This window comes from Protopterus annectens, chromosome 15.part0 (assembly GCF_019279795.1).
Source record: "Protopterus annectens isolate FY-2018-M chromosome 15.part0, PAN1.0, whole genome shotgun sequence".
In the NCBI taxonomy this organism is placed as follows: Eukaryota; Metazoa; Chordata; order Ceratodontiformes; family Protopteridae; genus Protopterus; species Protopterus annectens.
In genome coordinates this window covers 301,766,397-301,783,198 of record NC_056749.1, presented here as the reverse complement: position 1 = coordinate 301,783,198, position 16,802 = coordinate 301,766,397, and the positions used below count along the sequence as shown (strand labels likewise).

Sequence of the window (16,802 nt, the reverse complement as noted above, 5' to 3'; positions counted from 1 at the left end):
ACACGCGTCCTCCTTCCTCTGTGCATCGGACCTGCTTCTGGGCTACTGCTCTCACTTTCCCGGTAGGTGTAGTTCAAATGAGAAATTAATTTGTACAACTGATTCACGTTTTACTGTTAAATATGTTTATGTTAGAAATACTTTAACTCTCATTTTATTGCTGCATTTAACATTGCTGTGTAATATCTCATATTTCTCCATCTCACCTGGTCTTGGCTCTGTTCTTACACATTGCTCAGGTAGAGCTGTGTGTATTCTTGTGCTTTCTGCTCTTTTTAGATTTAGTGACTGCATTATGTGCATATTTCTGCATTATGTCCGTGCTTTCTGTTTCTTTTTACAATCAGCGACTGTATTAAGTCCGTATTTTTATGCTCCAATGTGTCTGAACTACTCATAGCTGTGGTAGAACAGCATTTGCTTTAAGTTTTCTGTAATTTTTACTTAGCGTCTGCTATATATATATATATATATATATATCCACTATACTCTCATACTTATTCTAATTTCTCAAAATAACTACAACTAACAGACTTTAAGTGACTGTAAGCATATAAATATTGATTAAAAAAAAAAAATTTGCCATCAAGTTCTCTGCAACTCTCAAATATATTAACCCTACTTGTTTTTACAAACTATATTGTATGTATTTTTACTTTGTAATCTTGATTTGCATTTTGTAACCTATATTGTATTATACTGTTCTTGGAGCTTTTATTCTGTAACCTATATTGTATTATACTGTTCTTGGAGCTTTTCTCCCCGGGCCTCCACTGAAAATGGGCACTTCTTGGCCCAGTGGACTTCCCCGGTAATCAAACTGAAATAAATAAATATTTATTATCTGCTAAAAATGTCCTTTAAGCAGCGCCAGTAACTACACATAACGTCTGTGTCTCAGAGAGCTAAAATAGTTTGTCGTTTGCATTATTTCTTAGTTTAATGTGTTGCACCATTACTTTAGGGGCTGAATGTGTTTAATCTATATCCAGAGGTGTCCTAATCTAGCCGCTAATGCAGCATTCAGTAGTATAATATTAGCGACCATTGTTTTGACTGTTAAACGCTTAACTGCTGTCTTTTATCTGGAGACACGGCTAACAGCATCAACTACTCTAACTACTGATACGGCTTTAACAATATACACTTTGCGTCCATTATTTTCTTTTTTGACTATTAATGTTTAACAGTGTCTTCTACTTACAGACACTGCTTTTCACCGTTAGCTTATCTAGCCGTATACTATTAGCGACCTCTGTTTCTTGACTGATAAATGCATAACAGTGTCTTTCTACATGTAGACACGGCTTTGTACCAACTGAATTCACCTATAATTATCCATTGTATAACTCCTACCTAAGAATATTACTTATTGATTGCTATTTAGACTACTTAAATGGTCACTGACTATTTTTAATGTGAATTTGCATAGCACCTGCTTTTATTGTCACCTAACTGTAGTTTATATGTGATTTGAAGTGAAAAGTTCGTTACAATCTGTGGACCTTTCTATTGCTCAACTGTTTCTGCCTCCATTTTTAATCTGCTTCCTATTTCTCTCTCCCTCAGCCTGCACTCTTCTCCCTTCTCCCTTTTTTTCTCCTCCTCTTACTCCACTCTGTAAGACTACCCTCGTCTACTCTGAACTCACCTCTTCCTGCACTTTCCCTCGACCTATTTTTTTCGCCATACCCCCATTTTAACATTGTATGTTATGTAGTCCAATCTCACCTACATTCTTACCCGTGGGTTCGGAGCTGAATATCGGCTCCGACTCGGCCAAACTTTTCTAGCTCGAAGTCTTCTATTGGCTGGGCTAAGAAGGTATCCCATGCTGCACTGCTCCACATCCCCAAATCTCGTTTGTCGCTCGTGTAGCTCGGACGTGGTCTCACTCTTGGCTGTGGCTAAGTACCCTTTTTTCTAATTCTTCTGAGAAAATTTGTTACAAGCAAAAGCTATTTTAATAGCTATTTCTATTTGGTGTTTTGAGTATTTCTATAGTGTGATTGTGTTTTGTGGTATCCCACTAGCTGTTCTAACGGGCTAGGCCCGTTTCAGTTAGAGGACCTAGTCCATCCCCTTCTTGTCCCTGTGTTTGTTTTCGCTATCTAAAACCGTTTGAGTTAGAGGTTTTAGTGTCGGTCTCCCCTTCTGTCTGAGAGTTGGTCTAAAAAACGTTTTAGTTAAAGGTTTTTAGCTCTAGTCGTCTTAGTGTGTGTCCCTTCTGAGGATTGTGTGTGCTGTTGTTGTGGAAAGTTTGTTCCCGCGCTTAGTGGTTTTGTGTGACTGTAGTCGTTTTTTCCAGTCAGGCAGTGACTTGTTCATTATATTGGTATTTGAGATTGATCTTTCAAAATGTCCAAAGATTCCAAGGAGCACAAACCTTCGGGATTTAAAAAGTGCTCTAAGTGTACAAGATGTCCATCACCGATGGACATTCAGTATGCGTTTATTGTCTGGGAGCAATCCACCTGCAGGAGGTCCTGCAGCTTCTGCCATGCTTTTAGTCCCAGGTTGCTCCAAGAAAGAAAGAATAAGTTAATTCTGAAGGGACTCTTGAAACCTTCGTTCGAAGAGGCCATGGATTCTGCTTCCAGTTCAAAATCCACAAAATCTAAAAAGAGATCTCCAACTCCTTCAGTCTCCTCGGAGCCACCGGAGAAAGTCATAAAACTAGCTTCGACCTCCGCGGCTCCACTGCCTCGGGGCCGCAGGAAGTGTTGGTGTTAATGGAACCGGCGTCGGCTCCAATTATATTGGAACCTCTTCGGAGCCGATTGCCCAGTACTAGACCAGTGTCACCTGAGAGGAGATCCCGATCTCCCTCCCTGTCCTCCAAATCCTCCAGGACACTTTCAGATATGGATGTCGATAGGGTGGTGCAGAGGCTCCTTCACTCACCGGTTTTGGCAAAATTGTTCTCGGCTCTGTCCCAGTCGGCTCCGGAGCCCGTCCTGATACCTTCTTCGATTATTCCTCCTCCGAGAGTATCTCTGTCTTCGGAGCCGGAATGTTCCACTCCATGTGATGTTCCTAGTTCGGTTTTGATGTCCCCTCCGGGCTTATCGGTACTGACGTCGGCTCCAACCCCGACGGTGCCGTCCACAGGGTTTGGGACTCTGGATTCTTCAGTCGGGCCCGGGGGGGGGACACCTCGGGACACATTTCGGTTCCTAGTCTCCTGCTCGGTGCCTCAGCTCGAGGAACCCCGACTCCTGTCATGGTCTCAGAGGCTGGCCGGTCCTCGGACACGGGGGGGGGTGGCCTTTGAGGCCATGCGGAGTGCACTGGCCAGGTCTTCAGCCACATCATGTGGGTCGGTCATTCTGTCCCCTACCACTCTGGTGAGAGCCTCTGATCACCACCTATCTGTAGACAGCAGAGCCCCAAGGCCTAGGGATACCCCCACGAGTGGTCCCCAAGTTTCTGAGGGCCCCTCAGAGTTCTTGCCTGAGGAACCCCCTAGAAAGAAAATGTGCAAGAGGAAGCACATAGACTCCCAGGATGAGTCTCTCACCTCAGATACCGACCTCGAGGAATCGGAGGGGTCCCCCATGTCATCTTCTGATGATGTTTCTTTCTCCGACATCCTGGAGATATTGAAACAAAGAGGTGACTGGCCATCCAAAGCCCCCTCCGAGGAGGAGTCGGTCTTCCTGAAGGCCTTTGGTGCTCAGTCCTCCACCTCCTGGGTGTCTCCACCCTTCGACGAGCTCCTGGATTTAATTTGTCGGGGGGTGTGGGAGAACCCTGATTCTGTGGAACCCATAACCAGGAGACCCAATAAATTTCTGTCTGCTCCCCCGGGTAAGGAGTTTTTGTCCAAAGGAGTCCCTGTGGATGCCATGGTCATGGCGGCGGCCACTCAGGAGGATGGACGGAGGAAAAAGTCTCCGCTACGTCCTTCTAACAGGGAGTCTAGGACCATGGACCAATACGGGAAGCATACCATCTCGTCAGCAACCTTTACCTTATGGTCGCTGAACTACCTGTCTCATTTTACTCTGCTCCAGAGAGATCTCCTCAAGGAGTTAGGAGATACTGTCGCGGGTAATGTGCCTGAGGCGGTGGCCCAAACGGTTAACGCCCAGGTGTCTACCCTCAATTCCATCGTTAACTCCTCCATGCGGCTCATTTCATATGCAGCCGAGGGAGCGAGTAGGGCAGCAAGCTCAGGAGTCACCCTTAGAAGGCAAGCTTGGATGTGCCTTTGTCATTTCGCAGAGGCCTTCAAGTCTTCTTTCACTGACGCCCCCTTTGATGGTTCTTCTTTATTCGGAACCATGGTGAAAGACACCCTCACCAGGTGCAAGCAAGAGGAAAAGACTCTGCTGTAGGGGTCAGTTTTTCTCTTCCCTCTAGGCCTTACCCCAAGGCCTAGAGTGGTGGGAAGATGTGGTTCAAAAAATCAGAGTTTTTTTCCCGGTGCACAAGGTGAGTCCCCCTCCAGAGGCAGAGGAGGGAGAGGTTATTCAGGTAGATGCCGCCCTAGAGGCAGAGGGGGCCCCCGCAATTTGGGAGACTGCGATTCTTTTGCAGCTCTCCCTATCGTCGTTCCTGATGGGATGCCCGACTGTGCGTTTCCGGAGCCAGTTGGGGTCGAATATCGTTATACCCAGAAGCCTGGCAAGGCATCACCCAGGACTGATGGGTATTACGAATAATTTCTGGAGCTTATGTCATCCCCTTTTCGTCAGTCCCCTCTCCAGTCAGAAAAATCCTGGACGTTCCACCCAGTAAAAGGGATCACGCAGCTTTAGAGGTTTCAAAGCTGCTAGGAAAGGGAGCCATCCAGCATTTCCCCTCAGACCAGATCGGATTAGGGACTAACTCAAGATTCACCTCGATGCCAAGCAGAAACAGGACCCGGAACTTAGAAAACAAAACTAAGGTGCTGATAAACGCAGTCTTTATTAGACTAAAAACAGTCACTGGAAACGATAAAAGGTTGGTAAAACACAATAAAACAAGCGCTTTCGCTCAGTCAATACCGAGCTTCTTCAAAGTACAAAATTAAAGTGCTCAAGTACCAGATATTAAATAGGAAATCATCTATCATATGACCTTGTTAATTCATTCCATATTAATTGATAACTGTCTATTGTGGAAGAAACAGTATGAACCAGTAAATTACATAGATAATACATAGTGTGAAGCACCTATAAACTAAAACCGTGGACCAATACCATGTATTAATAAAATACCTCATGTACCCAAGTAAACTAGTACATTACCTAATATCAAAAATGTGCACGTACATATCATACATACAAAGCTTACATCTGCGGAATAAAAATTAAAAATAAAAATAAAAATGTATACTAAACACCCTGATAACCCTAATAATACATTTTAGTAGCCTCCACTAAATTCCGGGGTTTCAAAACCAACTCAGACTTGAATTAACCACATCCCTTCTTTCTTTAATGCTGAACTTGTGATTGGCCTACTAAAAATAAACATCCATAAAAGCATCTGTATCATCTCCCTCTACATTCCTCCTGGTAACAACGCCAATACCCTAGAAGACATACTCTCCTGGACCTCCTCCAATATTAAGCTAGAAACCTACATCCTGGGAGATGTAAATATCAACTGGGGGAAAATCAACAACCCTAATCCCACCACAACAATTAACCTATTCACCTTCACTCAACTTACCAACTCCATTACTAGACCTAACAAAACCAACCCCCCAGGCTCCATACTTGACTGGAACCTAGTATCTCATCCTAACAAGATCATAAAGTCTGGAGTCATTCCCGACTCTTTATGAGACCACCTCCCTGCCTTCACTGTTCGAGCTACTCCCACTTCCTCACACTCTCACCAATACATTCATACTCGTAGCATATCCAACTTTAACCCTACTATTTTCTCTAATTCCCTTAAGCTAACTAACTGGAACCCCCTAAAAATACTACCTTTAGACAAAGCCGTTGACTACTTCAGTTCAGCATTCTTAATGGTCCTTAACTCCCTAGCTCCAATAAGAACTAAGAGTTAAAAACCACTCCATGGCTCACCAAAGACTCAAAAAACATTATGCTACAAAGGGATAAAACCTGGAAAGTCTAGCTCCGCTATAAACAACCAGAAACATTAGTAAAATATAGACAGTTGAGAAACCTAGCCAAAAAACAAGTCATTAAAGACAAAAAGTCTTACTACATCAAACTACAAGAAAATCATGCAAAAAATCCCAAACAATTCTGGAACTCTATTAACTCCCTCAGGCCAGGAACAAAAAAACAACCCCTTTCCTGACACCAGCAAATCTGACTCAGAAATTGCCTCACTATTCAATACCTTTTTCACCTCCCCTATTACTGAACTTACTAGACCTTTAACAATAATAACCTCCACCCCCCCTGCCCAATCTTCCCCTCCCTCCCCACCCTAATTTTGAACTTAAACCCGTCTCCACCAATCTAATAAAGAAACTTCTTTATAAACTAAAGCCTTGCTCCAATGCCCCTGACAGCATTCCATCCTCCTCCTTAAAAATAGCTTCAGATGCTATTGCTCTGCCTATCAGCATCCTTATCAATAGATCACTACTTGAATCATACGTACCCAAACTATGGCGTACTGCATATATTCTTCCACTCCACAAGGGTGGCAAAAACTGTAATGTCTCCAGTTTCCGCCCCATAGCCATCCTCTCCCCCATCTCCAAAATTCTTGAAAAATGCATCCACCTACAGCTCTTACCATTCCTTACCAAATACCAGCTACTCCCCCCTACCCAACACGGCTTCCGCCCAGGACACAGTACTAACTCCGCCCTTCTCTCCTTCTTACATTCTGTCAATTCAGCCTGTGACTCTGGTAATTTGGTATCTTCTGTCCTGCTGGACTTACCCAAAGCTTTTGATACCATCTCTCATACCCACCTTCTAAACCATCTCTCTAATCTTAACCTTTCCCAAAAAACTCTTTCATGGTTCTCTAGCTGTCTTTCAAACAGGTCCCAAGCAGTGAAATGGGGCCAAGCCACCTCTGCTTTCCTTCCTACTCCCATTGGAGTACCCCAAGGTTCCATACTTGGCCCTTTGCTATTCAGTATTTTTATTAATGACTTCCATAAAGCTATTCCTAACACCAAAGTTGTACAATACGCTGACGATTCCACTTTGATTTGCTGCGCCATTAACCTAGCAGGGCTCCAATCTCTGACTCAAAATGCCTTCTCAACCACTGAAAACTGGATGCTCCAAAATCACCTCTCTCTTAATGCCAATAAAACTAAGATCCTTCTATTCTCCCCCTCAAAATCATCCCCTCTTGATAAAAACTCTCTTCAAATTACCAGCCTTAACAACTCCTCTATCGAGATAGTACCCTCTGCCAAACTTCTTGGTGTCACAGTTGACAATCAACTAAAATTTAACACTCATATCCAGCCAAACATAAAAAAAACTCACATAAAACTTGGCCTACTTTATAGAAAAAAAACACTTCCTCTCTCCTTCCTCCAGACTAACTCTTGCCTCCACCTATCTCCTTCCCTCTCTTATGTATGGCACTCCTCTGCTCACTAATTTATCTTCCACACTTACTTCCAAACTGGAAGTATGCTACAACAAAATCTCCAGATTTGCCACTAGTGCCAAATCCTCTTCTCTTCATTGCATCTCCCTTCACTCTATAAACTGGCTTGAACTCTCCAACCTACTAGACTTTCACCAATTAACCACAGCCCACAAATTATTGTTCCAACCCACTAACTGCCCTGCACTATCCAATATACTACAACCATATTCCCCCTCAGACCCCTTAGATCTTCTCACCAAAACCTGATCACCATTCAAAAACCCAAGCTCCCAGCTGGTCAGCTTCTCTTCTCCTTTACCTTAGCAAAAAAAATGGAATGCTCTGCCCTCCTATCTAAGGACCTGTAACAACCATAATAACTTCAAATCTCAACTTCATTCCTACCTCTACCTAAACAGGAAATGCAACTGCACTCTTCCACCCATACCTCTCAAACTCTCTTCCCCCTTCACTCCTGGCTAACCACCTTACCTTCCTAACCTCACTCTCAATTGCAAATTCATACTCGTAACTAAATAGTAAAATCTAGCTATTATGCTATATTCTCATTTATCTCATGAACTAAATTGAAATTGTAATAAAACAACTGGAAGCACTTGGAAGTACCCACAAAACACCGAACAAGTGCTGTAAGCCCAAGGAAACTGCAAACCACGAGTCCACTTCAAATCTTTTAATAACCAACTCCACAGACCATACACATTAACGCAGTTGCACAAAACAATATACCAGCGTTTTCATCCAATCCACTTGGACTTCATCAGACAATGTACTACCATTTAATTACTCTATATATATTAAATTACCAACCCTCCAACCAATGTAAATCCCCCAAAGACATTCAAAATGAACCTATGAACCAACAAGCCTCATGAATATTAAAATTAAGTTAAAAACTTGACTATGAAAGTGCGTGTGCATAAACATTTAAAATATTTAAATGAATTAAAACCTATGGTCATATAAATACAGTGCATAAATATATAAATTGTTTGATTACATGAATTTATACGAACATTATTAAACAAAGTGCTTGTGCTTACTAATATGTTTAAACATAATAAAACATCTCCCTCTACTGTCATAAATCAGTATTGCACATAACATTCCATGAACACAATAAAACCACTTCCTTTATACAAAAATAAGTTAAAACCTCACTGTTATACTGTTTAAATATAAATACTTTACTTGAATATAATTACATAAATAAGTAAACATATATCACACATCAAATCCTATCACATTCTATTCTATTAAAAACTACTATATTTTATTAGCCCTTATTTTTAATAAGGATGATATACTCAAATAGTCATTTATCCCTGGTTTTTTACTAGTCTCCAGGTACACCTGCCACCACAATTCCTTACTCTCCAAGATCTCTTCCCAGATACCACCCCTTCTATCCTTTTCCACCTGTTGTAACACAAAGAAATAAAATTTGCATCCTCTACATTCTTTACTATGCTTGAATAAGGCACTAGTCTCTTTCCCTTTTTGCATATCATATACGTGTTCATAAATTCTTTTCTTTAGTTCCCTTTCTGTTTTTCCCACGTAATATGAAGGACACTTATCACAAGTTGCCAAATAGACCACCCCTTTTGTATCACAACTATATTTGCCTTTACTCTTAATTAACATATTTCTACTATCTATAAATATCTCACTCTTATTACTAATATATGAACATTGATTGCACCGGCCACATTTATACGTTCCTACTTTTTTTCTCAACACATCATTCTTCCTATAATCCATATCCTTTTTGTTTTCCAACATATTTTTTATACTTCTTGAATTTCTAAAAATAATCTTCGGTTTAAAGCTATTAATTCCTTCTATATCTGTTAAAGCAGCAAATTTGTCCCATTCTTTACTTAAAATGTTTCTTATTCCCATATTATAACTATTGTACTCAATTATGAGATTTTTGTGGTACTGGTTTTCCTCAGTCACCCTATCCTTATTTTCTTCTCTTGTTGTTTTAAATTCAATCCTACCCATAATTGGTTTAAATCTGTCTGCCCTACCTGTTTCCACTTCCCTTCTAATGTCATTTACAAATTTCTCTGGGTATCCCCTTTCAATGAACATTTTCTGCAATGTATCACATTCGACCAAAAGTCTTCATCCAGGGTAGTCATCCTTGATCCCCTCACAAACTGCCCTTTAACTATATTACGCTTGCAGTGTAGGGGATGCGCACTTTCATAATGCAAATAAGAATTGACATAGGTTTTTTTCCTATATACCCTGGATGAAAATGACTTCAGCGTGTTATTTTTGACCAATTCAATGTCCAAATATTGTAGAACCTCATGATCGATATTGTGTGTAAATTTAAGGAAATTAGTAGTTTTACCAATATATTCAAGAAATTCATTGAATCTTTCTTGCCCCCCTATCCAAAAAATAACTATATCATCTAGGAATCTTTTGTACAAGATCCATTCCTTCTTAAACTCTGATTTTAATATATATTTTTCTTCCCATTTGGACAAAACTATGTTGGCAAATGTTGGTGCACATGCTGCACCCATGGACACCCCTGTCCTCTGTTGAAAATATTCACCATCAAATAACAAAAAATTGTATTTTAAGACGGTGTCCATGAGTGCCACTGATAAAATCTTATCTTCTTGTGTCATAGTTTTGTCCAAAAAAACACATTCCTCAAACCACTTCATTCCACTAATATGTGGTATGCAGGAAAAAAGATCCACTATGTCTATAGTTATGAATATTAGGTCGGTGCTATAACATTCAGGTGTTAATTGTTTTAAAAAATCCCATGAGTCTTTCAATATCACTCTATTACTTGTCCATATATGCTTGGTTGTAATATCTATGTATTTTGCTAGGGGTTCTGTTTTTGACCCTCCTGCAGTAACTATGGGTCTTAGGGGTGGGTCCATCACATTTTTATGGACTTTCGGGATTCCGAACATAGTGGCCATCCTAGGTTTTGCTACTGTTAAAAACTTGTGTAGTTCAGGTTTTAACACCTTTTCTAACACAAAGTCATTCAACATATTATCTATTCGAAAATATGCCACATTTACCTCATTTCTTGAGACCACTGAATATTTTGTTTCATCTCTTAGTATCGTGTTCATCTTTCCCTCATAGATTATATTGTCCATAATGACGACACCCCCCCCTTATCAGGTTTCATCACTCTGATAGTGTCCTCATTAATTAATTCCATTAATGCCTCTTTTTCGTCTTTATTCAAGTTATTATCATATATCTTCCTATTATTGTTATTATGTTCAGTTCTAATCCCTTCTTCCAAAATTCTTTCAAAGTTTCTTAACTGGGGTAACAAGGGTGGATTGAAAGTAGATTTCTTTTCAATTTTGTAACTCTATTATCACTACTATAACCATTGTTGCTTGCCAGAACACTCAAATTTATTCTTCGCATAAACAACTTGGTATCCAGAATTGTGGTGGCGGTGTCACCCTTTGAACTAGGAATAAATTTAAAACCTTTACTAAGTAATTTGAAATGGTTAACCTTAACCTCAAAATTACCATAATTGTAAATTGAAAAATCCTTATATGTATGAATAACCTTGTTTACAACATTAATATCATATACTTCATTTCTGTCCAAATTGAGCTATTTGAAGAGAGGGTGTTAATCAATACCTCCCCCTCCCCCTTCTCCCCCCCCTCCTGTAAAAATTTTCCCTATAATTGTGAGGCCTGTATACTTCTTCTGTTTCCCTTACTAGAGGAGGGAAATCTTGGTCATAGGTAAAATCATTCTGAAAATCTGAATGACTATAAATGGGTTTATTCCATTTCCTGTTGTTAACAAAATTGTTAACATTCTTTTTAGACAAGTTAGGTTCTGGATAGTTAGTCCCATTTTCATATTCCATGATGTCCCTGTGTAATTTACCTATTTTACGTTGCATAATCACATTACATTTTTCATCAATTTCATGCCTAATATTATAATATTGTTGCTTCTCTTCCTTAATACTAAATATTAGGTCATTTTTAATAGCTCCATCCATTTCATCAATGTCTTTAGTCAAACACTTAATATTTCTTTCATTTTCTTCTATTATTAATTTAATAACATCTAAACCACATTGATTAAAAACCTTGAGCAAGTTTTTATGAAAAATAGAACCACTGGTAACATTGTTTGGATACTTACAGATACGAAGACCTTTTGGAACAATTTCCTTTTTTAAGCATTCTAATAAGTATGCATTTTCTATATGTAAAGTTTTGAACCTAGTCATAAGGCCTTTGAGTTTATCAATTTTAACCACATAAGTCTCTCCTTCTTGTCTGTCCAAACCAACATGTGTATCCATACCAAAGTCTATATTCTTATTCAACCAGTCTCTAGTGCTGATATGGTTAGAACAATCAGTACCTTTGCTTAAATCCGTACGAGTCGGTTTCTTCCGTTGAGCCCCTGCAGCTGTTCCACGACGCTCATTAATCACTTCAGTCCCTTCAGATTCGACACCCAGAATGTTAGGAGTGAGTAGAGGATTGAAATTAGTTGCTGAGCCCTCGGAAAAGTCGCCGGCGTCATCTTCTTCGCCCATAAGCTGCCTCTTCCGTTTGCTTCTACTGTTGTACTGCTGTACCTCCTCGAGCACAGGTTCTTCGCAACCTAACTTAGTTTGACTCACTAACATCTTGTGGCAAAGGGGAGTGAGTAAATCTATGAGCTCGGTCAACTGCCCAATCAACTTCCTTGATTGGCCGAGCTCCTCCGATGCTTCCGAACTCATTGCTGTCCTTTTCTCTTTTTGAAAAAGTTTCCCTTGGCCCAGAAAGACTCACGAAACACTAATAAAACAACTGGAAGCACTTGGAAGTACCCACAAAACACCGAACAAGTGCTGTAAGCCCAAGGAAACTGCAAACCACGAGTCCACTTCAAATCTTTTAATAACCAACTCCACAGACCATACACATTAACGCAGTTGCACAAAACAATATACCAGCGTTTTCATCCAATCCACTTGGACTTCATCAGACAATGTACTACCATTTAATTACTCTATATATATTAAATTACCAACCCTCCAACCAATGTAAATCCCCCAAAGACATTCAAAATGAACCTATGAACCAACAAGCCTCATGAATATTAAAATTAAGTTAAAAACTTGACTATGAAAGTGCGTGTGCATAAACATTTAAAATATTTAAATGAATTAAAACCTATGGTCATATAAATACAGTGCATAAATATATAAATTGTTTGATTACATGAATTTATACGAACATTAAATTGAAATTGTATTGATTGTTTATTTCTTGTTGAAGAAACCCACTGTCTGTATTTTAAACTATCTTTGAAAAATGTTTATGTTAATAAACTTTGTTCTGTGGATCTTTTCTCCCCGGGTCTCCACTAAAAATGGGCCCCCTAGCCCAGTGGACCTCCCCAGTGATCAAACTGGAATAAATAAATAATATAATTTGAATCATTTGGACCTTGTACATAGCCTGCATTAATTCTACCAATGTTTCTGGGATTTCAGACCACCACAGGACTGCCCAAATCAGCTTTTGGAACCTTGTCATATGCTTTCTCAAAGTCCAGGAATGCCCAGTTGGACTCTTTCGGAATTTCTTGCTTTATTTCGGCTATCTGTCTCACTGCAAACATCGGGTCGGTTATACTGTATCCTAATTTAAATCTGAACTGCTAATCTCCCATCTTACTTTCTACTACTCTGTATATAATTTTATCAATCACTCTTTCCAAAACTTATGCAGTATGACAGGAGTTTGATACCTTTGTACTACCCAGACTTGTGGATGTCTCCTTTGTTGTACGTTGATGCTAGTATGCTTATTCTCCAGGCATGAAGGATACGCCTTTCTGTCCATACTGACATAAATACCCTCAGGAGCCATTTCTCCCTCATCTTACCCAATATCTTGATCATATCTGCTGTAGCCTCAGCTGAGCCTGCTGCCTTCCCTAACTTCATTTTTTCTTAGTTGCAGCTGTATCTAGTTAAATTCCACTTACTTTTCATTAATTATCAGTGATTCTGTTCTTTATTTAGCCTTGCACACATCACACTATCTGTGATGCATTTTCATACTTCTCAGTGTCAAATGTTTCCATTTCCACAGTACTTAAGATTTAATTTTCTTATGTTTTTATTCATTATGTGAATTATTTCAAACAGACTTTTTTCTTGCTTTTGCGCATCTTTGAAAAATGCCGTTTTCTAGCACAGATTCTGCAGAATTCATTAAATCAAAGCAACACATTGGTTATCTGCCTGAAGTGTAACTACAGCAGGTTGACGGGTGTGGTTGCCTGGACACAAGCTGTCAGTGGTGCAGGAGTATAGGACTGAGATTCTTTTCTGAATCTAGGAGAACATCATGACTTCATGGCTTCAGAAAAGAATGCTGATTCTGCATTTTTCGTTGTGGCTGAAGCACTGAAATGCTTAAAATTAGACTTTCAGAAGACTTTTTATTTTTGCTTCTCAACTCAAAGTTAAGGGGGGGGGCACCAGTTGTGGGAAATGTACACAGTACCAACACCAGATGAGCTAGCTACAATTCTGCCTTAAGCCACACCTGGAACAAGCCTTAATTACAGTAGCCCAATCAGTCTGTCTCCCATCTGGGGCACTTTCTTTGATGGGTTGATCAGTACATTGTCTCAGTTTTCTTAGACATTACAGAAGCCACACCACCTCCTTCCTACCTGTATGCAAATTACTAAGTCTCCTAAATTGTTTTTTCATAACAGCTTCATGGACACCTGCCTTGAGTGGGGTTGTGATTCTGTAATTGTGGTTGAAAGAGTGGGATGAAAGGCTAAATGTCTTTTTCTATGAACTACACATATTTACACATTATAGTACCTTACAGTTGTCGGTTTTGTTGAGATTGTTTTTTCCATTGCTCATGCGTAGATCTTTTCCTAAACAGCAGGCATAGTGGTATCCTTTCCCAGTGAATATAGTTGTGGTACCTCATAGTGGTTCTTTGTTTATAATTATCTATATTTTCTAAGCTACAACTAAGTCACTGCTTCTGTACAGTTGCATCTTTTTATTGTCTTGAAAAAATTCTTTGTAACAATTGATGATGAGATGTAGATAACTGTTTTGCTTGCATCTCGGTCTAATTGTCAAATTTATTTTTTTCTATCAGGTACACTTTTGGCAGAATTTTTCAAGTATTTCATGGAATTCGATTTTGCTGGCAATGTTATATCCTTGAGAGAGGGTAAAGTCCTACCAGTTACAGATTTTATGAACCCCAAAGTGGAGAGAAAGTTCAAACTTGGTCCAATGAACATTCAGGATCCCTTTGAATTGGTTCACAATGTTGCTGGCAACATCAATGAGCGAACTGCACAGAGATTTAAAAAGGAGTGTAAAGATGCATCAAAATATTGTCGTAGCCTGCAATATCAGAAAAAGTCTAGCAAAGGAAAAATATGGGGCCTGGTGCGTCTTTTTCAGCCACGTAGTACCACAGAGTGGTCTCCTACTTCATCTCCCTCCACAGACCAAGTAGAAGCGGCCGATAAAAATGAAACATTAATAGCCATCCCATTCAAAGCTTCTACATTGCCTGATAACACAAAAAAGGAACTGTGCCTGAGTTCAGACTTTCGAGATGTATGGTTCAACAAAATCTGTCATGCCATGCTATATGTAATGGAGGAAGTTCTGAAATGCAACTGCTGTTGTACTGAGGAGAGTGGTGTAGATGAGGTTTCTTTTGAAGTCAGTCATACTGACTCTGTGACTAAATGTGATCAATCCAAAGGTGTACCTCTGTCTACTTCAGAAAGGTCTTTAGAGGGTGAAGATGGTGTTGGCATTTGTCACACTGGTTCTGAGAATAAATGTGATTTGACTAAAGCTATACCAAGAGACGCATCTCATTCTGCTTCAAAAAGCTGTTTGGAGGAAGATGATGGTGTGGACTTTGTTCAGAGTGACTCTGATATTAAGTGTTATCAAGCCAAATACACTTCTCACTCTGCTTCAAAAAGATCATTGGAGGAGGAGGAGAATGCTGTGGAACATTCCACCTCCAAAAAGCCAAGGTTAGATAGCAAAAAGTACACAAATGGTGTGAACTGGTACTGCACAGTGTGGCACAAGGTATGGATGGGGCGACGCAAAATGAGACGACAACTCCTGCACAGTGCTGCTGAAGATGGTGCTGAAGGTGATGCAAATCCAGCAGATGGCACCTTGGAAGCAAATGGTTTGGACCTGGAAGCAAAAGTGACAGAGGCTCTACTGCAGCAAGAAAGCAAAACAGAAGTATCTGAACCACTACTGACATTTTCCTTGTCGGCAAGAGTAGCAGGAGAGAATGAGAACACAAAAACATTGCTTAGTGTTATTCCTGTTCAAGGCAACAGCTCTTTGTTCTTGGACTTCTTTCATTTTTTAGAATCTTTTATTCCAAAGTCAGTTGAAAAATACATTGAAAAAGCAGAATAACTCAAGTTGTTGGCAAGACTTGCCTAGACTAGTGGAAACTGTATAGCTTTAATTTGTTTTTTCTTTTTAATCTGTTAAGAAACAGAAATATTTTAATATCTGATAAACTGCTTTGTATTACCCAAGTTGAATGGAATGTTTGATAAACTACATTTTGTAACTTAAATATGATTGAGTCAGTTCCTTGTTAGAGTTTTAGGAGGGAATGAGCACATAGACAATGAATAGCCTTATTCCTGTTCAAGACCATATTCTTTGTTCAGACTTGCCATTCTTTTAGAATTTATGTTCTGAAATATAATATTGAAAGGTATGTTTAAAAAGCAGGTTATTTCATTTATTGCAGAAAAAGTTAGAACACACAGCTGTAATTTTGCATTCGTCTAAAAATGACAGTTATAGTATCAAAAAAAAAAAACACGTGTGTTCTGTTAGCTAAGTTTAGTGGGACATGTGATAAAATAGTTTGTATCATTTTAAAGTGATTGAGCAAGTTGTTTTTGTCCTAACAGGTGTGTGTAGAGACTTTACAGTAAGTAATACTTGTGTGTATCTATCAGTCTGAATATTTATATATACCTGTCTAGCTGTATATGTGTTGCTTTTGTCCTGACAGGTTTGTAGAGATTTTACAGTGAGCAATTCTTGTGTCTATCAGTCTGAATATCTATCTGTGTGTGTGTGTGTGTGTGTGTGTGTGTGTGTGTGTGTGTGTGTGTGTGTGTGTGTGTGTGTGTGTGTGTGTGTGTGTGTA

At 39.5% G+C, this 16,802-nt stretch overlaps 1 protein-coding gene across 1 annotated transcript in view; it reads left to right on the top strand.

Annotated features, from left to right (window-relative positions):
- The window catches only part of LOC122789818, a 169,358-nt gene extending 152,829 nt beyond the window's left edge, over positions 1-16,529 (top strand). The window contains exon 4 of the mRNA XM_044057258.1: positions 14,736-16,529. Within this exon, the coding sequence (XP_043913193.1) occupies positions 14,736-16,048 (1,313 nt within the window). The 3' untranslated portion in view covers positions 16,049-16,529. The remainder of the gene's footprint in view (positions 1-14,735) is intronic.
- The last annotated feature ends 273 nt before the right edge of the window (positions 16,530-16,802 follow it).